The sequence below is a fragment of the Strix aluco genome, chromosome 21, assembly GCF_031877795.1.
Source record: "Strix aluco isolate bStrAlu1 chromosome 21, bStrAlu1.hap1, whole genome shotgun sequence".
NCBI lineage: Eukaryota > Metazoa > Chordata > Aves > Strigiformes > Strigidae > Strix > Strix aluco.
In genome coordinates, this window is record NC_133951.1 from 8,089,260 (window position 1) to 8,113,009 (window position 23,750).

Consider the following 23,750-nt stretch of genomic DNA (forward strand, 5'->3'; position numbering starts at 1 on the left):
TATGCCCACTCTCCATTACTTTCTGTTTAATTAAACAGCCAAATGAGGGGAAACACACATAAAGAAATCTCTAGGTTTGTACCTAATCACCACGATGATCCCATCAAAGATGTTGTATGGATTCTTAATGTAGCCAAAAGGACCATAAACAAGGACTTTCAACAGCATCTCCAGGGCAAAGAGGCTTGTGAAGACTATGTTGCTGATCTCCAGGGCATTGGTAAGCTCCTCAGGCTGGGGAAAGAAGGGGAGGAAAGGGAGACAGTAAGCAGCACAGCTCCGTATCCAAAATTACACCTGGAAATACAACAAGGCCCAACACTGCAAGTGTAGAAATACCAATGCTAATGGTGTAGCGAGAAAATGGCAATAGCTCACTCAAAGCCCAGGAGAGAGAAGAAAAATACTATCGCTGTTTAAGATTTATACATCTGTTGTAAATTGAACAGGTAAACCCAGACATGGGCTTCACGTTAATCGCAGCTTTAGTACCACCTCAGGAGGTTTATATAGAAGTGGCGTGTATCGAGTCTTAACACTTTCACACCCTCCAAGCCAATTCACCTTACGCAGAAGGGAAAGTCAAACCATTTTCCTCACATAAACGTCCTTTTAGGGCCTGTCGTTTTAGTGTCTCATAAAAAAAATTAAGCTAAGATTTTTCAAAAGCAGAGATTTGAGGTGATATAACTGGAATGGCTCAAAAAAACCCTCATTATCAGGAGGCCCCAGATACTACTACTGAGAAAGGGCCCAATCCTGGCATTCCAGACTGGCAATCTAAAAATAGAGGTATGAAGAAACCTTAACAAACAGACTTCCAGTAATCTTAGACCTAAATTAATACCTTTCATGTTTTTCTTGCATATTTCACAGAGGGTTCCCAACAATGCCTGCAGACGCCCAGCGCTGCGCTTTCCCCGACGGGTGGGCGAGCATTATTGGAAAACATATGGCAGAAGACAAAAACCGGTGGCGTAGTCTGTTTAGGATCAGTTAGTGGCAAAGACAGGAGCAGAATCTGCAGTACCAGATCCCTTCTCCCCATTTAACCCCAACACACAGCCACAACTGCATGTTTCTACTTAAAGGCTTCATTAAAATTGGGAGCCGATGTCCTGCTGGCAGATAGCCGCGAGGTCGCGCTGGCAACGCCGAGGTGCCCCGCAGGGCGGTGGGCTGGCACAGTTCACTAAATACCTTATGCACACCGGGTGCTGGATTCCTCTTAGGGGTAGTTTGGCACTTAACTCAGATACTTTTCTAAATCCCCATGTGTAACCGCCCACAGCTTTAGATGCCTGAACACCACGGTGGGTTAGAGCCGGATGTGCAGGTTCATAGCAGCTACACCATGAGCAGAAGCCAACGTGCAACGCGAGCTGTTGACTGCCCTCATCGCTTACATGAAACACCTTCATGGCTGGCCCAGAACTTCCTACAACAGACCAGGAGCTGCCACTTGCAGCACAAGCTGTAGGGTTTGACAAGAGGCAACCCAACCCCAACCTGATGAGAGCCAGGAGAGGGGATGGCTCAGGGGAAGGGTCAACACTTGATCAACTGTGTTTCAGAGCCCCAAGAAACTACAGCAGCCAAAGGCTTCACAGACATGTGCTGGCAAATAAACAGACAAATTCATGTGGGCATTCAACTCTTTCTTTCTCAGGGATGAAGTCTCCAGACACAGCTGGCCAGGCCCTTGCAGCTCAAGTTCCTCCAACCCACTGTGATGGTAAATGGGGACCCAAACTGATCTGATGTTATCTCAGCGTGGTAGTGTAATCCCTGAGGACTTGCACTGATACCAGTGGGAGCTTGTGATGACACAGCAATGGTCACAGGAGGGCAAAGGGGGAAACAGCAGCACTGAAAAGAAAAGTAATAAAAAAGAAAAAAAAGCGGGTGTTGAACACTTCCTATACCTCCAACATCCTCACTGAGGAACAGATCCCTTGGCTAGAGTTTGCCAAACACACCCAACATACAGCCCAAATTGCCTCCTTGCTGATCTAGAGCTAAAATACAAATGCTCCAGCTTCCGATATTAAACGCAGCCCTGGTTTAAAATCATATACCTATGGGAACACTCAGACACAAAGTAATAAATAGGCCGAGAACTTATATGTCAAGCTGCACCTCAGGACAATTTCAAATAGCTGAAAGTCTACATTAGTCACAAAAAAAATGCCAACTCATGAATGAGTGCCCCAGTGCCGAGGCAGGCTGTGCTGTTATCGTTACCGCAGCGATACTGCTCGAAAGGAAACGTGTTCCTGGAAGCTTTCCTTCTCATCCATCAGCGCCACTAAACTGATCCCCGAAGGCTGATTTCCACCTTCTGTTTCCCCTCTGTGACTGCACTGCCAAACCTAACCAGCCCTGCAGGCGCGACCCAGTTAAGTCCCTCGATGGGCGAGCAGCACCCAGCACCTTCCACAGCCGTGGCACCCCTTGCCTGTGGGGGCTGACACAGAAAACCCAACCAGTCCTGGCAGGGATGTCGTGTCAATAGTGTGGATTAATGAAACCACACTTTGTGAGCACCTTCCGGTGGGAGATGTTACTGGGATGTATAAATCCAAATAGGAGGCGCTGGCAGGGCACAGCTGGGTGATGTGGGGAGCCTCGAAGGGAGCAGCGCTTACGCTGCAACTCTCCCAGGACCCCCAGTACCCACTGGAAGGGCTGTGACCCCCCCCAGCCCATGAAACATCCCTCCCAGCCCACCTGGCTTGTGAGAGCCCTGGCACTGGCGCAGGAGGGCCACGGGTCAGCCTGTGCAGTGTGGTGATGCTCAACACCTGCAGCAGTGCTGGATCCATCCATCCTCCCCTGCTTCACCCTGAAAAAGCTGCCTGGCCCCCCACTCCTCCTCCGCACACTCTTTTCCACTTTCCTTGCAGGAAACAGTTTTTAATATCTAAGACATTGGGTGCCCATAATAAAAATGAAGAGCGGGATCTCTTGAACCAGAGGTGAGAATTAATATCCAAAAATCTAACATTAATGGCCAAAGTGGGTTGAAAGAGGAAGAGAAAACTTCCCTTTCACTTGGCCAGGAGAAAAGGCGGGTCTCCCGGGCAGCCTGGAGCTCTGCCAGGGGAGGACGAGGCGAGCAGCTGCTGGAAGCACACCACAACCAGACCCAGCAGAAACTGAGGAGTTATTTTGCTTTGGGAAACAACACATCCCTAAACAGTTGAGACGAGGCCATGCAAATTACTCAGAGGATATTTGCAGCCGGCTGTGGATCACTCTTCCCCAAGCCCCTGCCTCCCACGGCAGGGGGGTCCCCAAGGCAGCTCATGAGCCCCCTGCAACAGCTCTGCATCCCTTTCAAGGGATCCATCGCTGCAGCCAGTCCATGGGGCACCCACCCGGACCCCTGCCATGAGCACCACCGGGAATTATTTATAAAAACAGAGGTGGGCTGAAATTGTGATCCTGCCCAAGGGGATCACAGCCAGGCAGTGGGGATTCAAACACTTCTGAGAATGCCAGCTACGGGATTTCCATGCAGTCATAGATGTGTACAGATAATAAGACTGTTTATAAAATGCTTCTGCTCTAGAGAAATCACAAACATGTCTGACACATCTTTCCAATACAGCAGGAAAGCGGCTTTTCTCTCCCATGGGAATTGAAATTGTCATCCTATCCCAAACAGGAATGCAGAGTTTCAGAATTGGTGAACTGAAACACTTTGTGCCCAAAATTTTGAAAGCTCTCCCCTCCATTTCAGTCCCTATTCCCTTATCCATTTGCTCTGTACTGTAAATCAACTGAAATTAAAAAACATAAATAAAAGTCAGCTTGAAGAAGAACATGGAACTTTTTGTTCCCCAACTGTTCAGACATTTCAAATATCTCAGACAATGTATTTCAATATCTTTTTTTTAAGTCAGTTCACTGAAACTGCTCCTCTCCCACAAACAGCTTCCAGTTTGATAAACAGCCATTTTCTGACAATAACTCTCTAATCAAAACAACATTGACCAGCTCTAGACATAATGTACCTGAGAGAGTCACTCCTGGCACACAACCAGCTCTACAGGTCCTCGCCAGGTGTGGAGGAAAGAGCTGGTAAAATCAAGCAGCTTTCCCCTCCAAGGGCCACAACACAGTAACCAGAAGAGGTAGCATCCTTCTTGTGACTAAATGTTGTATTTGGAAAACAAACCCCTTCAGGACCCGCCCTGTAAAGGGCATTTCACAGGGAAGCAGAGCCTGAGGTGCAGGTCCTGAGGTTTCTTTGCAGCATACAGCCTCCTGCCCACCACCCCAATTACAGCACATCTGCCACAGCCTCAGCTACTCCATTAAAAGAAGAGTCTGCTAATTCTCTCATCAGTAGCAGCAGTGACTAATTAAAAGGAAAGCATCCTATGATTAAACGAGCAACACCCAGAAAGAGTGAGATACAAGCACGATTCAGCTGTGGCACGAAACACCATCTCTTCTGATGAGTATTCGGTAAATACTGAATTTTGTTTCCAGGACACCTCGCCTTGCTGGACACCCAGACATGGTGTCCTGGATAAATCATCCCCTGTTAGCTCTCTGTTTGTGTAGTGTCGATTTGTTGATGTACCAAACAGCACATTGACAAGCTCTGGCAGCACATAAAATAGGAGCAGACAGCACAGCATCTCTCATAAACACCACACGGCAAATGAAGGCGGCAGGGAGGAGGAGAGCCATGGGTGCCTGCCCAGACGTAACCCTGCCTGGCGGGTGCAAACCGTGGCGGCAAGGAGCGGGGGATCTCTGCACCCTGCCTGGAGGTTTCAGGCAGGGCTGCCTGGCACCAAGCAGGGCACTGTCATGGGGGACAGGAGGAGGCAAGGGAAGATGTCCCCAGGTACTAAATGTTGCCTCAAGGGGTATCTCAGAGCTGGACCAAAAGGAGCCTTGCACTTTTTCAGCATTCAGCAATAGGCTGTAGCGCATTTTTTTTCATGTTTGTTTTTGTTTTTTTTAAACTGAATAGAAGCTCAGGAGTGAGGTTTCTGGTGGTAGAAGGGATGTGCTCCATCTGGGCACGAGACGGTGGCACATGCTGCTCCTTCCTGTGCACAGGGCTCCAAGGTGTCTGCTGAGCAAGCACAGCTGCAGGTAAGGGAGTGGGGAAAAAGGTGAGGACAGGGGCTGGGGTCATTAAAAAAGTAAGTGCCGGGGGCTGTGTTCCCCAGTTCCTGAAAGAGAAGCCCTGTTGTGGGATGGAGTACAACCAAGTGCCCTGGCAGACAGTGCACAGAGCTTACAAGGCTTCTACTCCTGCCCTCCTCCAGCCATGACCCACAGAAGGAACAGGCATGGCACAGGCTCTTCATCATCATCAGACCTGCACCCAGTGCTGGGGGCATGTCTGGCATGGGTCTGGCCATCCCCATTTCCCCCTTGCCCAGGCAGCTAGATACAGGCTGCGGCCAACCCCCTGCCCCTTGGGATGTCCGCACAAAAGAGCAGAAGCACCCCAGGGTCTTTCCTCTCTGTCTTGCTAACAATATAATAAAACAGAAAAAACACTCTGTCTTGCCACAGCACAGAGGGAGGGATGGGGTGACCGGCCAGGAGGCAGATCCCTCCTGATCCCAAGGGCTCTGCTTCTGTGAGCAGATTCAGAAGACCATGAAAACTTCTAACCCATTCAAATGGCTGCAGAATAAAACCTTTCTGAAATCATTACCATGGCAACTAAGGAAAAATAACACAGAAAGAAAATACCGACCTCAGCTATTTCACAGGAAACACCAACAACATTTTACTGACTCATCACTTGCACATTTTTAATATATATATACATAAGAAAAAAATCAAACAGGTCACACAAAGACACGATTTTCAACCTGACACCGCTCCATTAAGATCCTCTCCACTCTCTGCATGGGTGCAGAGATGCACCGGGTCTGCCTAGAAACAGGAGTCAGACCAGGAGTCCTGGGACAGAATGCAAGAAATTCTGATGAACGGAAACAGCTATTAATTAACTAAATGAGGTGCCCTTTTTTTGCCCTCTCCCATGCCTGATTCCCCACCATTCTGAGTCCTCAGTCAACTAACAAGACTTCTCCATGCCCTGCCCTCATCACACCCACATTATTCCCCCTGCCTTAGTGCACCGCTGAGCCATGGCCATCCAAAAAACCACTTTGGTTCCCTTGGGTAAATACAGCTCCTCTTAGCTCCACAGCTGCTTGCTACTTTATAAATAGAAACTCAATCCACACATATTTTCAGCCATGACATTTGTTGTTTTGGGGGCTCCTTAAAAGGCATGGGGCTTTAGGTATTGTCCTGGGTCCAGCAGCACGAACCTGAGCCACGCTTAATCGGAGCCTGATAGACAGATAGGCTTTCTCTACGCATCCTTTGCCAAATTGGTTAAAGAAAACAATTCAGAAAGTAGCAGAATTGCAGTGGATTTTGCTCTGCTCCTCCTGGGGTTGGAGACATGGAAAAGGCAGCGTGCTTGCTGCTTGGTGGGCTGGAGGAGGACTGCTGGGAAGTTTAGGATTTATAGGCATTTATTAAAAGGAAATTACTTTGACAGACAAGCGAACAAGTCCAGTTTCATCCCATCACCACATGGGAAAGGAGGATTTTGTTACGGGCTGAATGGAGGCTGAATATTTCATGCCACGGCAAGTAATGCTGTAAGAAAGGGAGGAAAGCAGCTTTCATTTCAGAGAAATCGGAGCTGTCTGCACAGGAAGGACTCCCACCACCGCCACTAATCTCCTCACCTTCCACTCACTCTTCCCCGTTCCAAATGTCCCTTCCCACCCCACACCTGCAGAAGGAAGAAGCTGAGTCCCATGGACATGGCACCTTCTGGTGCAAGATCTTCCTCTCCATCACATCCTTGTTGAGCAACCATGGCCAACAACCAAATTCCCGTCCCCAACTGCCCATATGGGGCCGTGTCCCCATGCACCTCTGCTTCCTGTCCACCTGGGGTGCAAATGAGGGGATGAGCCCTCAGCATGACGGAGAATCTCATCAACCAACCCTGAAAGGACATGCTATGAACTGTCCCTGCCCAGGACCATAAACAGGACCTGCAGACCATGCTCTCCTTCCCCAGGTCCTGGGGTTGGGCTCTCTTTACCACTCTCAGAAGGCGCAGCAGATATTCTTGCCTGAACTCCTTATCTCTCTCAGCTTGAGATTTCTGGATGAATATTATCCCAGAAAATGCAAGAAAAACATGAACTGGCTCATCCGTCTGCCCAGGTTTCGAAGGAGCTTAAGCTGAACAAAAGCTGCATTTCCACTTGGTCACACCTTGTAAGTACTTGAGATTTAAAACCCTCTATTTCTAGTTAATCTAAACCAAGTTCGAAACTTATCTCCCCATTAGTACTTGAGAAGGTACTAGGGGGAGAGAGGAAATAAAAAAAGAGAAAGAAAAAGGATGTCTCTGTACGGCTCCTGCACAGTTCTGCTGAACCTGGGTTTCTGATGCTGGTAACACTATCTCTAATGCTGACAGACGTCCACGGGGGAAAAGCCGGTCGTTTCCTAACATCAGCAAAAAACCAATTATAACAAAGAGCTGAAATCCAGCAGAGACAAGGAAAAAAACACTCAGCTCCTGTCTCTGCTCCTGCTGGGGGCTGAGCGGGGTGGGAAGGGGCTCTGTGAGGACACGGATGGCAGCAGGGCAGAGTCATGGGCACCAACAGCATCAGGACCAACCTCTACCAGGAGAATCAGGGAAAAAAATGGATTGATCCCTGGGAAATCACCAACAATCAGCAACCAGGAGCACTTACAGACAAAAGCATCTGCTGGTGCAAACTGAGGATGCTCCAGAAGCTCTAGCTGGGTTTGCTGGCTTCCACCCAAGGGGAACAGCCACAATAATCAAAGAAGGAGCAGAGCGAAATGCCCGGCTATCTGCAGAGAGCAGTGATTTTTCATCTGCGTGGGGATGAAGCGAGTTTCGAAAGCACACATCATTTTCCCATTTCACTGAGCTGGAGTCTCTTCTCAACGCTGTCTGAGCAGAGATAACACAAGGATACAGATGGCAGCTGAAACAACAGCTGTAATGATAGGATCTGAGGCAGCCCGAGTATTTCCAGCCTCTGAACTAAATTAACAGGAAAGGATTGACACTTACAGCTCCCCATCCAGAGAGCTGAAGAAAACTTTAGTAGAAGTCAAGGAATTCACATAGGCTCATTCTTAAAGCATGCAGAGAACTGAATTATCTGATAGAAACCCCATACACTTTCCAGTTGCATGAAATCTCATTTAATTTTCAAATCATTCAGTCTCCAGAACCAGGATAAAGTCTGCTTCGTAGGCACAGCCCACTTTTTTAATGACTACGAAGGCCATGGCACCCCTGTATTTTGCATGGCACTCTGAAAGAGCTTCGTGAGTGAGTCAATTAAAACACGTGAGTTGCTACAAGACCTCATAAACCCTTTAAATCACTGAGGAGAGGAAGAACTCCCGAGGTCCATAAAAAGAATTACCCCCAATAACAAACAGAGAGCTGTTTTTGAAGTGAGTGATCCTAGTGATTAACAGCTCTGATGACTTCCATTAGCATTGACTTGATTCCTCCAGTCTCCAACATCAAATCGTTAATAAGAGTAATTTCTGCTTAAGCAGGAGCTAATTGAATACAGCACGTGCAAATCTATAGGGCACCTCATTTTCCTACTGTGGGAGTGCCCTATGCAGCTGTAGTGCTGAGAAATTAAGTTGACACTAGCTACATGCCCTGCGTTGGGCAAAGCCAGCAGACGCCGAGGGAGGGAAAGCCTCACTGTGGCTGCCAAAGCTTTGATCACTTGGCTAAGAGTAGCTGGCACAGGGCTAGAGAGATGTGTAATGGAGTTAAATAGAGACATGGGATATGCACCAAAGTGGAAGTGGAGATATCTCTAGGAGGAGAAGACAGTGCATGAATGCAGGACTTTGTGAGCTCCCAGGAAGAGCCTGGGGCAGATGGACGTTACCCGGGGAAAGGCTGTCTCATTGATTTAAGGGATGCACACACGTGCATAAGTGCCCTCCTGAAGCAAAGCCTAATGAATCAGATTCATACCGGGAAGTATCAAATTAGAAATTTCACCACAGAGATAAGTCGGGCTGTACTATTAGGGCCATGGTTGGAGTAAAGCAGACGAGGTGCAGGGTTAAGGGGGTACAGCACTGGTTTGCGTTGGTGTGCGATGCAAAGAGCCCCTGGAGCTACCTGGATGTGGGACAGGTCTTTGGGTCCCTGCACTCGCAAGAAAAAATTCAAGAGAGGTGCAAGAGATACCAAAATATTTTACAAAAAAGGATTCCCTTCCTTCCTGACCTGGAGGCCTGACACAAATCCACACGCACGAAAGAAGCCAAAATTTAGATGTCCTGGATTGACCTGATGTGGAGCTGCAAAGGTCGGAGGGGACACAGTGTTGCCCACAACCGCCCTATGCAGCCAGACCAGGGCCAGCCGGGCAGCACCCTGCAAGCTGCGGCTCATCCCCGGATCCTCCGCAGCCTCCTCGGGAGGCAAACAAGCACTTGGCAAGATCTCATTTTGGCGCATAGGGATGTCAAAGGAGCAGCCTCCATATGCCCGACAAATCTGCAGCTGCCCTCCACCACTCCTGTGGCCAGCAGCAAAACGTTCAACTTGGCTTGAAACTGCTGGAGATTAGGATGCTCTTGACCACCGAGCCCTGGGAGTAAAGTGTTTCTGATCCCCAAATCACCCTTATTTCTTGAGGCAGTGCTCACAAATGGATCCAGACCTGCTGCCTCCCAGCCTGCCCAGGACTCAAGCACCCCAAGACCTGGGGCACCAGCCTGCCAAATCCTCACTGTCCAGCTCCGTTACACCACTTCTCCATGGAGCAATGAAATGTTCCTCCCACACGGAGAAATCAATCAGTGGGTGTCACGACAGCTAATAATTTTCAGTTACCTTCTTCCCTGCCCACTGAATTCAGGCAGAAGCAGAAGTACATAAATACCATTTGAGTGACTATTATAAATGCTTGAACCTGGAGCCTAATGGGTCCTCCACGCCAGCAGTTTTCTAATGCTGCTGCAGTTAGTGACCCTTTGCCTCCCCTCTCGATCATCCTGGATACCTGAAAATTTCACATCCTCTGATGCTGATTAGGAAAACTCCCATGTTTTCCAGCCTCCACTGTTTACATAAATAGACACTTTAATGCATTTTGCCAGCAAGCTTTCCTTTGATGCTTTGGCACAGATGGTTGATATTTCCATGCCGCAGCAGCTATTAGATCGTAACGTTACTGGTGACAACCCTACATCATCTGTACTGTGTACGCTCCAGGCCCCTGCAGCAGCATGCACTAGGAATTCAGCTTGAGATACTACCATGGGCTGAGGCTGCTACTGCCTTCTGCAGATGGAGTTTGCACACCTTGGGGCACTGCTGCTTGTGGATTCCTACAACACCTTGCTGTAGCCGGGGGTACTCCACCAGTTATCCTCCTGCTACGGGGTGTTAGGCATCACCTCTTCCCACTTCATTGAAGAACTGTCTTCCATGGATGATGAGCTTTTCTCCTTGGGTACTGTTCCAAAGAGACATCTGCTATCTCTCCTATTTATTTTTAAGAATTAACAAAAGGTTCTCTACAGGTCTGAACCAATTTCCTCTTCCCTCCTTCAGAGACACCAGGGTTTTGGATCACTCTAGATCCAAGTCCCCACAAGCTCCAGCCATGGATTTGAACTGACTGCAGCTTTGGGGAGGCCAGTGCAGGACTCTCCAGTCTCTTGTTATGTTAACAATGGCAAAACACCGCAGAGATGGCGGCTGAAATTCAAGTGCTATTTAAACAAATGAATATGTAGGGTATAGTTCATACAATGCGAGTTCAGACAAGGAAAATCGGAACAGCCAGGCAGCTCAATGCAAACCAGATTTTAAAAACAAAAACAAAACCCCAAAGCCCTTCCTCAAGGAAGCCCTTGCCGAATTCTTTCCCCTGCTGAGGAGTCCAACATCACGCCTTGTACTAAAGCCTTTGCATTTCACTCCAAGGAAGGACTTGGAGAAAAAAAAAAGCAGTACATTATGGAACACAGTCTGGCTTACAGCCAGGGATGGGGGGAAAGCAGCACAGAAACCCTCTGGTTTAGCAGCACATTTTACTCCTGCTCTATGGCAGAACAAGCTTTTGCAAAGCCCTAGCCGTTTGAACCCGCAGTGCTGCAGACTCTCAGCTTCCCTAAGGCGGATCAGTCAATTGGTTCAACAGTGTATTTAAAATCCCCTGGAGACTACCTTTAAATCACCTTTATATTCCTCTACCCAAAGCTAATAGTTTCTACCTGCATTTTGCTTCATCTCTGTAGAAAAACAAGCTATTTAGCAGCCACATTAATAATCCGTGGCAATCTGGTTGTCATTTCCCTGATGGAAAATTTCACACTGCTGCCCAGCAGCCGCAACGTGGTGAGTGCTATGTGCACCTCAAACCGCTCTGCTTTCCTCCCACTAAACCCGGCAGTCATGAGAAAGGCAAGAGTCAGAGCTGGACGGGTGGGGAGGATGGGCAGAAAACGCAGAGCTAAGCCTGTACCTATGGCTCACGCACATGCAGGAACCATGCGGAAGCTACTTGATGTTGAGTGAGAAAGTCAGCAAGCTCATGTCAGAAGGAGCTTAGAGGAAACCCAGCTCCTGAACCCCCAGCCAAACGATGGCAAAATATTAGTTGACAATGACTTTACTGTGGAAGGTGGTCTATGGAGAGGAGCTCCAGGATAGAAGGTTCTAAGGTAGGAGATGAACTCCTGGGGACACAAACTACCTTTGCTATGTGCATCCAGCACCCCTGGCCATGGGTGCTCAGTCTGGCCAGGTTGGCTGATGGGTGAATGCAAATGAACAGCAAGAGATGGGGCCCAGTGTTTTCAACACACTCCCAACTTCTACTCATTTTGATGTGCCTTCAAAGAACCACTTTCATCCTAAATATCCCAACCTGGCCTTCTCTGGTTGATGAGTCTGTCAAGCAAGTGACTGAAAGACTGTTTCAGTCTTCTAGGCGTCTTCCATGGAGAAAAGCAGGTCCCTCCAGGATGCCTGTCCCGAGGTGAGATGCAAAGCCTCCAGAGGAGCATACTTTTCTCCCCTGGCTATAATGAAGACCTCAGCTGACCAGCTCCTGTCTTGAAGTCCAGGATCCTCTGGTGGTCCCAGAGCTGCTGAATTTCACCCAACACTGCTGGGGACAGATAGGAGGGCAGAAACCTTCTTCCTCCTTGATAAACCACAGCCTCTCACAGAGTAGCTGCTAATGCATCCTGTCCCCTCTAGCAAGGTGATGGTAAACAACACAAGGCTTCTGACATGGCACCATAAAACATGTCCTGAAAGTACTTATCCTAATATAGCCCGGTGTGCCTAGGGTGGCCTCATGTGAAACGCCCATGAGGTAAATATTCATTAAATAAGCAGAGAGCTTAATATAGAAAGTCATGTAGTCAAGTACTCTTCAAGCCCCCTCACGTCTTTGCAAACATCAGCCGATGAAGATAAATTTGGCGCGGTTGATCACTTACACTTTTAGGAAAGGCTCTTCTAAAAGAAAAAAATCACATGTTTCAGTGTTTATAATCTCTGCAGAAAGGCCTGGTCCAGCATTTCTCCCCTCTAATTCCTGCTCTCATAACTGTCATATTATGAAACTGCAGACTATAAGCCTCCAGAGTTTACAGAAAAACACCTCTCTGCTCTCTGCTGCCACTTTGAGCAGATGAACTAATAAAAACAAGCTCCGCTATTCACTCCAAATGCCTGGGAGAAAGGAATCTGGAACAGTAGTAGCTTCAAAATACCGTCAAAGAAAGCAACCACCCACAGTGTCTGGAGTCCCCCCACGCTTATCAGCTCCCTTCACCTTGTTACCCAAAAACCACCACAAAAATCTGCCTCTTCCCATCCAGCTGCCTGCTGGGACTCACCACTGGCCAGGGCAGAGGCCAGAACCCTGCTGTCCTATTTTCCCTGAGCTAAAGAATTAAGGAGCTGTGTTGCCTTTAGAATGTCTGATGACGGGAGCTTGCTCAGCCACCCATCCCCAGTGGGATGATCCCCCTGGTACACACACAGCGGGAGCCTACACCAGCATCTCCCAAAGATGCTCCTGGTAAAGGGCAACAAGCTTTGACAATCTGCCCCTTGGACAGTCACAGCAAAGACATGGTGGATCTGCTTTCACGTTTCAGCCAAAGGAAGAATATAACTGCTTATTGGTTTCTGAGAGCAACCTCCCCCCAGGTTCTTAGGAGATGATCTTCCCAATATTATTAAATAAAGGTGGAATCACTCAAGCTTCCCCACAAAGCTCCCACCAAGGGCAGCACACAAAGGTGAAGCCTGCAGGACTTCAGAGCATGTTGCTGTTTAATGTGTACTGAAAACAACGGTTAGCCAGCCAAATTGTATTAGGACGTCAGGGAGAAGGTGCTGGCTGGAAGGGACACATTTAGCACAGCCACGTCCCCCTGGCATTTGGTCATTGAGGCATTAATGCCATGGGAGGACACGGGAATTTGGAGCCGATCTGCAGCCACCACCACTGCCACTGGGAGCTGTGGGAGAAACGCCTCTGCGTGCAACTGCGAGCGACTCTGCAAACACGAAATGTGCCAGGAAGGGAGAAAAGTAAACATCCATGACTCGAGATGCAGGGGAGTTCCCAGCAAAGGCTGGCACTGGGACAGGGGTGGCCGTGTCTGTCTGGGAGGGGAGAGGTCTGGCATCCCAGGAGAAGCACCATGCTGGGCTGGCCACTGGAAATCCTCAAGCATTGGAGGGGTATATAACGAGGCTTTGCAGCATCTCTGCTAATAAACTCTTCCTCCCGTATCCAAATGAAGTGTACACCAAGCCATCCCATGCCCACAGCAGGATCGAGGGCACCACAGCAGGCAGCAGCCACAAAACCTACGTGAGACCAGCCTGTGCAAAAGCCTCTCTAAAAGCAGAACTCTTGTCATCCTTAGGGAGACATTTCAAGAGCAACGTGGCAAGTCCTTTTCTTAATGACTATATATAGGGAAAAGCTCTGCTAGGTGACAAGTGTGCGAGAGGCTGGAGCAGAGGCAGCCTCTTGCCTGCAAGGACTCAGATAATCGAGCGGAGGAATAGCCAGCGATGAGTCTATTTTGGACTCAGCATGCTGTTGCTGGAGCGTTCACCGGGGAAGCGAAGGCATTTGTTACCTCTGCTCCAGGGACCGCAAATTCAATAGACTTCCCTGCCTGCAGCTGCACCAACCCCGGAGCCCGCAGCCGCCAGCAGCGCTGCTAGCACTGCCAGGCTGGCACAAACCCAGTGGCAAACGGCTGCTCTGCTTGGCCCCCACACCACAGAAACCAGCCACGCGTGGTGCTACCCAAATGACAGTGGTCTCGGCATGGCGCTGAACATCCCTGGCAGGGCTGGGATGCGGGAGCTCCTGCAGCCCAGTACCAGCCAGGGTGATCGCTGCCTGCAAGCTGGAAGCAGGCTCAGAGGAGAAAAATCAGCCCTGCTCTATCCCAGGACCCCTCCTACAGCATCCCAACACTTCTCACCCCAAACCACCCCGCTGGCAGCTGGAGTCAGACCCATAACACCTCCCACATCCCCACTGCACCGGGAGCTGCCAGGACAGCGCTCACCTGCTCGTGGTACTCGATCCCCATGCTGAGAGTGTTGATGAGAATGGCCACCATGATCCCACGGCCGAAATATTTGCTGTCCACAATCTTCCGGAAGGTCTCACACACCACGTGCCAGAAGGCCAGCACCCGGCTCGCTCTCCTGGTCCGGGCTCTGGCCCGCTGCGGGTCCCGCTGGTCGCTGTAGTGGGCATCCTGCGTGAACTCGTAGACACCCTCGCTGTCCGAGTCAGCCGTCTCATTGTCCGTCAGCTCGGCCTCACTCGTCAGTGCCTTGAGGCAGTAAGGGCAGCTCTCAGGGTTGCAGGAGCTGCTATCCAGCTTGGTGCAGGGGCTGGAGATCTTGCAGGAGCTTTGGCAGGGACCTGAAATGCCAGTGGGGCAGGGGCAGGGCAGCACGTCAGCTGGGACAGGGGGCTGCGGACGGCCATGGGAGCAATCCCCAGTCCCCCTTAGCACCAAGCTGTTGCCCTTGACAGGACAAGCATTTCCTAAGGGGAAAAAGGGCTCCTGCTGGGTTAAAGAGCCCTAGACAAAACCCAGGCTCACCCAAGCACCTTCTCCCCAGTTACAAAGCCCTCTTTGTTGCCCCCAGGCAGACACTGCTGCCAGCCCAGGACCCCTACCCCACCTCATTATACCTCTGGCCATTATGGCTAGCAGAAAGCCATCAGCTCCCCTGGCCCTGGCAGGCTCCAGGCTGTAATTATCGGGAGCACTGCTGCCAGCAGCCTCCTTTCTTGCTCCTGCTGTTTGCTGATGCTCCAAAATCACCAGCTTCCCCCTCCACGTGCTGCCCTCAATGGCAGCTCCCAGCTGCCAGGTGGCTCCCGGGTGACAATACCAATGGGATATTCCCCAAAAATCCCACCAGCTGGCTGCAAGGGGAGAAGCTATCTGCAAAGCACACTCCTGACTCATGCACAGCAGCATGCAGCAGCGGAAACAAAACCCCAGTGCTAAACCAACTCAGAGACCAGCTCTGTGTATTTATTCTCTGGGCAGCTCTGGGCTGGGGGCAGGACTTGGTTTCTTCCCTGCACAGTTCCTGGCTGGGAAGGTCAATGCCACTGTGGTGGGGTGGAAAAGGCATTGATTGCCTGGGAAAGCTTGGCCAGAAACACTCCTTGGAGGCTGAGAGGGTTTGGACTAGACTAGCCTGAGCTCCCAAACCTCAGGATGTGGAGGGGGAAAGAGCATCTTGCGGTGAAGGTATGAAACACCCGATCCAGGAAAGCTGCATTTGGCGTCTGGCTCTGTTATGGGCTTCCTGAGCAAATCACAGATTTTTAATACTCGGCATCTGCGATTGCCATTGAGCACTCGTGCAAAGCTGACACTCGATCTCCCCGAGCCTCGTGTTCCGCAGACAGTGCTCAAGGATGTGATGGGACTCAGATCTGGAAGGGGTCCTTCCCCAAGTTCTGCAGCAAGTGGTGGCCAGCACAGCCACCTCCCACCCCTGCATTTTGGCAAGGAAGGGATGAGGCCATTTGGAAGTGGCCAGGGATTTGGGGAGTGTTCCCTGTAATTGCAGAATAAATTGGTTTGGAGGGGGGACACGGGGATGGGAAAGAAAATGGGTTCATTGAAAATATTCATTTCCCGTGGATTCTTGCAAGTATGAATTCTGGGAGGTTAAAACCTCTCTCCTAGCTTCAGCTATAAGACACACTAGATAGGTTAGGAGATTCATGTTGGCCTCACCTGGAAAGCCATCGCCTTTCTCTGTAACGTGGACTGAAAAGAACCCTGCAAAGATTCAGAAAGAGAAAGAAATTAGGTCGTAGCTTGTATTTCTGCAAGGCAACCCCAGACTGACGTCCAGCCCCAGGCTCACCCGTGCTCTGCGTCTCCAGCAGCTTGTGCATGGTGCTGTACGGCCCGGGTGGGATGTTGAGGCTGGTCAAGGTGCTGCTGCCAGCACCGACTGCCGCCTCCCCCAGGGTCTTCTCTTTCAGCATCTCGTGGGAGGTACTGGGGTGCACCGTGGGGTACACCTTGCTGCCCACAATGTTCTTGGGGATCCCCTCTGGGCTCGGCAAGCCAAGGCCCGGCTGTGGGAGGGATGACCGGCAGCGTACCGGCTCGAAGTGGCAGTCAGCATGGTAGATGCTGTGGACAGACTCAGTGTTGCTGGGAGCGGTGCTGGGGGCCCCGTGGGGGTTTGGTGCTGAGGAGGGGAGCATCAGCCGGTTGGTCCCGTTGTGGAGCGAGCTGGTCTCCACATCACTGATCTCCGGGCTGGCGCGGGGTGCCCGCAGGTTCCCATTGCCCAGGTGGTAATGGTGGTGGTGGTGGTGATGGTGGTGGATGAGGTGGTGCACGGAGGACCTCTTCCTGCTCCGGCGCTTCCTGGCATGCCGGTCGGCCCCTGTCTTGCTCGTGGGGCTGGTGAGGAAGCCCATCCTCACGCCTGCCACCCGGTAGACCTCCACGAGCTGCTTGCTGCCTTTACGGGCAATGTAAACCAGGTACTTGAGGAGTTCGTCGTAACAGCTGCCTGGCTCCGAAAAGCTGGCGAGGGTGCTGGCGTTGGACAGGTAGCGTACCCGCTGCTCCTTCATCAGCTGGCTCTCGCGCTGCTTCGTCTCAGAGAACTGCGTTGCTATCACCACCAGGCAGAGGTTGATCATGAAGAAGGAGCCCACCTAAGGGGACAGGAGCCATCAGTCACCTCGGGGTGGCCATGCCCACCCCACAGCCCTGCCTCACCCCATGCCTCAAGGCAAGGAGTGGGGGGCAAACCCCAGCCAGCCCCATCCCCTGCGTCACCCAGCGGGGACCACTGGCTGGGACCACGGAGGGGCTGACTCACCCCCCGAGCCCCCGCCCTGGGGACTCCCACGCCAGCGCTCCATGGAGGACGTCAGAGATCAAAGACGAGAGAAGATTATTTTGACAAAAAGCTTTTGCTCTTTTAAGATGGTGTTTTTCTCTCTCCGCAGACAGCGGTTGTAATTATCACAATTAGTGGCATTACGATGAATGCACTGAGCCTTCCTGATAGGAGCGTTTTTTCTGGCAGTGTGTGGGCAGCTTGTGAGCAGATCTCTTTCCCCTGCTAACGGGATTTGCGGGTGACTGTTACACAAGGGCATCAGCAGTCTGTACCCACAGCTTGGAGATTTTATTTCCAACCAGGGTTTCATGAGGTTCTGCCTTCTGCAGAGCCCAGCGTGGATCACGAAGAATTACTGACGTGCTAAAGGGCTATCACACAATGCTAACATTACTCACACAGCATCTGGAAAAGTACTGCCTGCCCTTCCTCTCCATCATTTTGGGGATGCTGAGAGCAAGGGATTGTTTCTTTTCTGGGGAAGCTAATAGATGAACTAGAAAAAGCATCGTGGACTAAACGACCTCCTACCTTCTCATCAGGTTTTGAGTCCTGGTTTGATGAGGAGCAGAAATCCCCACAATGGCCTAATGGACCACGTGCAGCTATTTTGCTGGACTTAGTCCAATTAGACAGCAAGAGGGGAACTCATCTCACTTATCTCAGCTACATCTGAGTGAGGCACCTAATGATCCTTTAGAGTCAAGAGAGAAATAGGCACATCAAGTCTGCAATGCATCTAATTTATTTTGGATGTCTACCTTTAGAGGAGATGAATCACCCCCTTAAAGCACCTATTTTTCTCCCTTGACGATAAAGGGAGTCTAGACAACGAGCTCAGCCAGTCATGGTAGACAAACCTGCTTACACAGATGAAGCCCATCATGGGAGCCCACCCCACAGAAACTCTTCATTGGGTCCTTTGTGGTCTTGGATGATGCTGTGAAGCGTGGTTGGGCTGTGGGCCGTGATCTCTGCCCTCCTTTCTTAATGTGCTCTCTGGAGTTTGGGACTGTTTTCCTGAAATGTTCCCTCTGCACCAAGGACCCAGCCAGCTGGGTTCTTCAATATGGGGGAATTTCTGGGCAGCCTCCTCCCCTTCCAGAGCAAAAAACCTGACCAGGGGAAATTTGTCTACTTTTAAACTTAAATTCAAGGTGGCAACTAAGGCAGAGGACCTGGGAGCACAAGGAGAGTAGCAGCAACAGAAGTGTATCTGTCATAGCTTAAGTGCATCTTTATTCCCTTTCTTCATGTTAGCAGCAAAATGCAGCTGCAATGCAATGCTGTATTGAAGCTGCATGTCTTCCAGCAGGCTGGTTTCTACCCCTCCTACGTGGCACCTTTATATTCACTGTATTATCTGTCCTGTTCCTCTGGGTCACTACACTCTGCCCTCTCCACATGCCAGGAGGACCCCCATGTTCTAAGGCCACTCACAATGATCAGGAGGATGAAGTAGATGAAGTTGTAGAAGGAGTGTGCGTCCATGACAAAGTACATGATGTCCACCCAGCCTTCCAGTGTGATGACCTGATGGAGACAGGAAGGGAAAATGAACCCATCAAGGCTCAGTTACAACACCAAGTACACAAATGATATTTCTGCTGGCTGGGTCATTTCTGACACCCCATAGCTGGTCTTGGTGCAATACAAGACACTAAGGAGCCAGATCCTGCTCCTACCAATGCCAACAGCCACACTACCAGCTGCTCAGGCTGAATCCAGCCCTCCTTTTCCAGCTGGATCTAAGGCCCATTACTGCATTTTGCAGAGGGAAGAGCAGTGCCTAGGCTCTGCTCCACATCAGGGTGGTACTACTGCACACACAGGGTTTGGAGACTGGGGTTTTGTTCGTGAACATGAGATGGAGGCATCTTCAAAGCAGGCATCGAATTGTATCCCTGACATTTTGAGCACCCATGCACTACTATGTAAGTGTTTGCTGGTGCAAAATAGCCCCCAGAAGTGCGATTACACAGCCCCTGGTAACATGTTGGGGGACAGACCAGCTGTTCACCCACCTTGTGACAGTTTGCAGACAGGGCTCACCTGAAATATCGCGATCCAGGCATAGCCAATGTTGTCAAAGTTGATGGCTCCCTTGAAGGGGTTGTGCTCCCCGGCAGAGCAGTTGGTGTAATACTGGTTCCAATTGACACAGGATGTGTTGGTGGTATCATTGTAGGAATAATAATCCAGGGTGCACTCGAGACCCTCTTCCCTCCGCGTTGGGATACTTCGGCAGTAGCGCATCCCATTCTCCCGGGGCTGGGAGCAGATGAAAGGGTTCTCGTCTTCGTTCTCCGTCTGGTAGTATTGCTCCAGATCCACCGTGTAGGGGCTGAAAGAGTCCAGACAGGGCTGGGGTTTGTACACTGATTGCAGGCAATACAGCAAGGTAACAACTGTAACAGCAAAGTCTGACATCTGTTATTCTGGATCTTGAAGCTTTTTTTTAAAACAGATCCCCTTGGACTTTCTGCAGTCCCACTGGGTGAGATGATGTCCCTAACTGGGTTTTGGGAAACTGAGGCAGTGCACTCGGCCACCCAGCAACACCTCTGATGACATTATTAAGAGGCATTCCATCTGGAAGTGCTCTGGCTTTGACTTTACGGGACTAAGAGCAGAATTCAGCCCAGCAGGGCTTCTCAGAAATCTCTTTGCTGCAGTAAGATGGAGATCAGTCAGTTTAAGCTCCTGTATCTCCTGTCCTCCTGGAGATGCTGAGAATTGCTTGGGGAGACTCCATGTACAAGGACCTCCCAAGCTTCTTAAAAACCAGAGACGGGGCCTTCATCTGCATTTCACAGTGCCTGTTCAGCCCATAGATAAGCACTAAATTCCCTCTGAGGGTGGTCTTACCACAGCAAACCAGGCAAAAACACTCTTCGGGAAGATGAAACAACCCATGGCCAGCCAGAAACTGGCTTCTTGCTCTGCACACAGCTATCTCCTTAATGCTGCCAGGACTCCCACTAAAGCTTGCAAAGATATTTTTAAGCCTAGTTCAGCCTGGTTAATTCCTGCAGAATTGCCTTTAATACCCTTCAAAGCTTATCTAAACCCCTGGAATTCTGGCTCAATTAAACAGCACCCAAAACTGTGGCTCTATTGGATTTACTCAGTGGTGATGCAGTCCTTCTGCTCTGCTGCCATTTACTTAACAGGGCCATGCCCTGGTAATGACTCTCCCAACTGTTCTTTGAGGGCATGACCTACAAGAGGGGTGGCAGTTGATTAGGAGATGCATGGAAGTGGATAAAAGGTGCATCACGCCAGCTCCAGACCCGAGAACCAGTCTAGCCACAGCAGCGTTATCACGGTCCTTTGGTGATAAAGCCCAAAGTGCGCTTTGGGCTTGCAGGACTTCTCCAGGTGTGTATCTAGACAGATCAACTCCAAGGACTCAACATTTTAAAGAGATCCACTGAAAGGTGACAGGGTGCTGGAGCTTGGCAGAGCAGCCATCAAGGGCTTCCAGTCCCCTGCCCTTCTCCTAGCATTCAAAGGGAGGGAGGTGGTGAAAAAAAGCAGATAGGTAGGAGAACAGGTATGAAAATCCTGGCTGAATGAAAGAGGCTGACAGCTACCAGGTTTTTCAACCACTGTTCAAACATTCCTACATCTGGCAAGCTGACTGCCCTGGAAACTGGGTGCTACAAAACCCCATTTGATCTCAGAAGTGCTCTTGGCATTAAAATCTAAGGATCTGCGAAAATTAACACTTTAGTACAAGGACTATCTCTTGCTCAGACTGAAAAGGATCTAGCATCACAAAATGTATGGTAGCTCCATCAGCTCTCCCTGGGATTTAGGTGGGATTACAAATGCCGTACCAATAAACACTACCAGCTGCTGAATGGGATTCAGAACTCAACGGCTCAACAAACGCAGAAAAGGTCACACGTTAATGATATGCTGAATTTAGAAAGCTTGAACTCTTATTCTGAGGAGCTTTTTGGAGGGTCATATCACAGAGGTTCCCAAGGGCTGGCTGAGGGTTAAGGACAGCTTTGCAGGACTCTAATTGCAAATTGTCACAGCTTGTTCTGTTCTGGCCGTGTGTGCCTGAGCAGGAGTTGTGGCAGCATTTAGGAGCAGGGAGCATTTACAGAAGATCAGGGCTTTTTAATGGAGGATGACATCCTTGTCTCCTGGAGGGACAGACTCGCCCAAGCTGGAGAGACACTTCTGCTGCCCTTGCAGACTTACATACTGAAGTTCTCGGGGAGGAAGCAGCGGTTCCTGAGCAAACCTGCCCACAGCTGGACTCCCACAATACCAAAGATGAAGAAGACGAAGAAGCAGAGGAGGAGGACATTCCCCAGCATGGGCAGCGTGTCCAAAAGAAGCGTCACCAGGATGCGCATACCTGAGGTGGAGAGAAAAGTCCACAGCTGAATTTTCTTATTCCAGCTATGTTCTTCTGACTTTTTCCTTACCATCCATGCTTTCCTTCCACTGATAGCCACTGCCTTTCCAACCACCATCCCTGTCATACACACATGGCTTGCAAACACCTGCAGCTCCTCAGTCTCCTCTGGTTTCCTCCCCAAGCCCCTGGGATAACCCCCTTCATCCATGCCCTGCTCCTGGGCACATGACCTACCTTCCCCACTCCTCTCCCTTCACTCCCCATCTCAAGTCCTCTTCTCCTGAAGTTTTCTAGCTATTATCTGTCTCCTTTCTTCCCTGAGACCGAACTGATGTTTTCCCTTGCTCAGTCATATTTCCTTCCCCACTCAGTATATATTAAAATTCCCTCCCCTCCCTAATTCCCCTCATCTACCCTAAATCCCCTCTCTTCCTTAAAATACAGGACTCTCTCTGGCAGTTAATTCTCACAAGTTCAGGAACAGTCAGTTCTGTAACAAAGACAAATTGATGGTGACTTCAACTTGACATTTACACACAAAAAAATTGATTTCATCTGACGTCTCTGTAATATTCTGCTCATCTCTCGCTCTCCTTTTTTCCCATCTTCTGCATTCTCTCACTCACTAATATTGATTTTCATTTAAAGAAAGCTTTAATGCTGCACCCTTTACTTTGATACTTCAAGACAACTTTTTTCTCTCTTCCAGATGCTGTCACCTCCTCTATCAGGTTTTTTCTTCTACTTCTCTGCTGGGGAACAACCACCTTGCGTCAACTCCTAATTAACTGAAATGACTTTCTGTAGTTACTGCATTTATCATCATACAAAACTCTCTTTTTTCTTTTCTTTTCCCACCTTACATTTCTATCCCATTGTAACTACATTGCAGAGAAGCCAAGATAAATTACCTGGGATTTCAAAATACATTAAGTGAATTACATCCCCAGTTAGACAGTGGCAGATAAATTCAGCCATCCATCAGTTCAGCAGTGGGGATAAAAAAAACCATTGCAAACAGGATTCTGGAACTACCATAATGACTGAAACAGCAGCAGCAAAGCCAGATTAAGTTCAAGAGTCAGGATCAGAAAAATAGATACAGCCCAAGCACCTCCATCATCAGTAGACAGAACTGAAGGTGATTAGTTCTCGTCAAGGCATTGGGCTAGTTCAGATAGGGGAGTACAGACTTGAATTTAATTTGGTTGAAAAAATGCTGGACTCTATACCCAGGATTGTAGGATCAGGAAAATGATGTTTCTGATGCAGTTGTACTTATGCCTAACACACCTGATCCGTACAGTGGTCGAGAGGGATGGAGCTCAGCACCGCTCGCAGAGCTCTGGGTTTTGCCCAGCATGGCGCAGCAGGAACGGCCCTGGGCAGTCTGGTTGGGTTTGCAATGGCCTGATAAACCAGGACTGAATAGCCACCTCCCATCCCACCCAGGCTTGCGTTGGAGATGCCGGGGTTTGGGGCTATATGGACCAGCTCTGGGGACCAGAGCAAGAGATGCTCCAAGAGGAGGCTCCTCAGCACCTCCCGGGGGGCTGTCTCCAGGCACAAAAAGATTTTCTCACCCCAATTTCTCCAGAAAAGGATGGGGTAGCACAGGGAGGGTGGGAGCGGCATGGCTCAGAGCCTTCTGCCTGTGCTGCCTGGCAAAGGCTGTTGGCTCAGCCAGTCCCTATCACCTGAATCCCTTCACCTTAGCAGCCTCCTAAGTCCCTCTTCAGATGAGAAAGGTAGGTGTCTGAAGACAGTCCTGGATATCTTATTGACTGGTGGCTCATCTCTGATGCCACAGGTGTCAAAAGGAATTTTATTCAAAGTAGGAGAGTGACGGGCACTGGA

General features: G+C 49.8%; 1 protein-coding gene across 13 annotated transcripts in view; it reads right to left on the reverse strand.

Moving 5' to 3' along the window:
* The window catches only part of CACNA1G (calcium voltage-gated channel subunit alpha1 G), a 149,859-nt gene that overhangs the window by 69,628 nt on the left and 56,481 nt on the right, over positions 1 to 23,750 (reverse strand). For all 13 annotated transcript variants that reach the window (XM_074847034.1, XM_074847039.1, XM_074847031.1 and 10 more), the window contains exons 5-11: positions 21,731 to 21,890; positions 19,565 to 19,856; positions 18,953 to 19,045; positions 16,511 to 17,321; positions 16,378 to 16,422; positions 14,671 to 15,035; positions 83 to 234 (exon numbers count right to left, since the gene is read on the reverse strand). In XM_074847034.1, the coding sequence (XP_074703135.1) occupies positions 83 to 234; positions 14,671 to 15,035; positions 16,378 to 16,422; positions 16,511 to 17,321; positions 18,953 to 19,045; positions 19,565 to 19,856; positions 21,731 to 21,890 (1,918 nt within the window). The remainder of the gene's footprint in view (positions 1 to 82; positions 235 to 14,670; positions 15,036 to 16,377; positions 16,423 to 16,510; positions 17,322 to 18,952; positions 19,046 to 19,564; positions 19,857 to 21,730; positions 21,891 to 23,750) is intronic.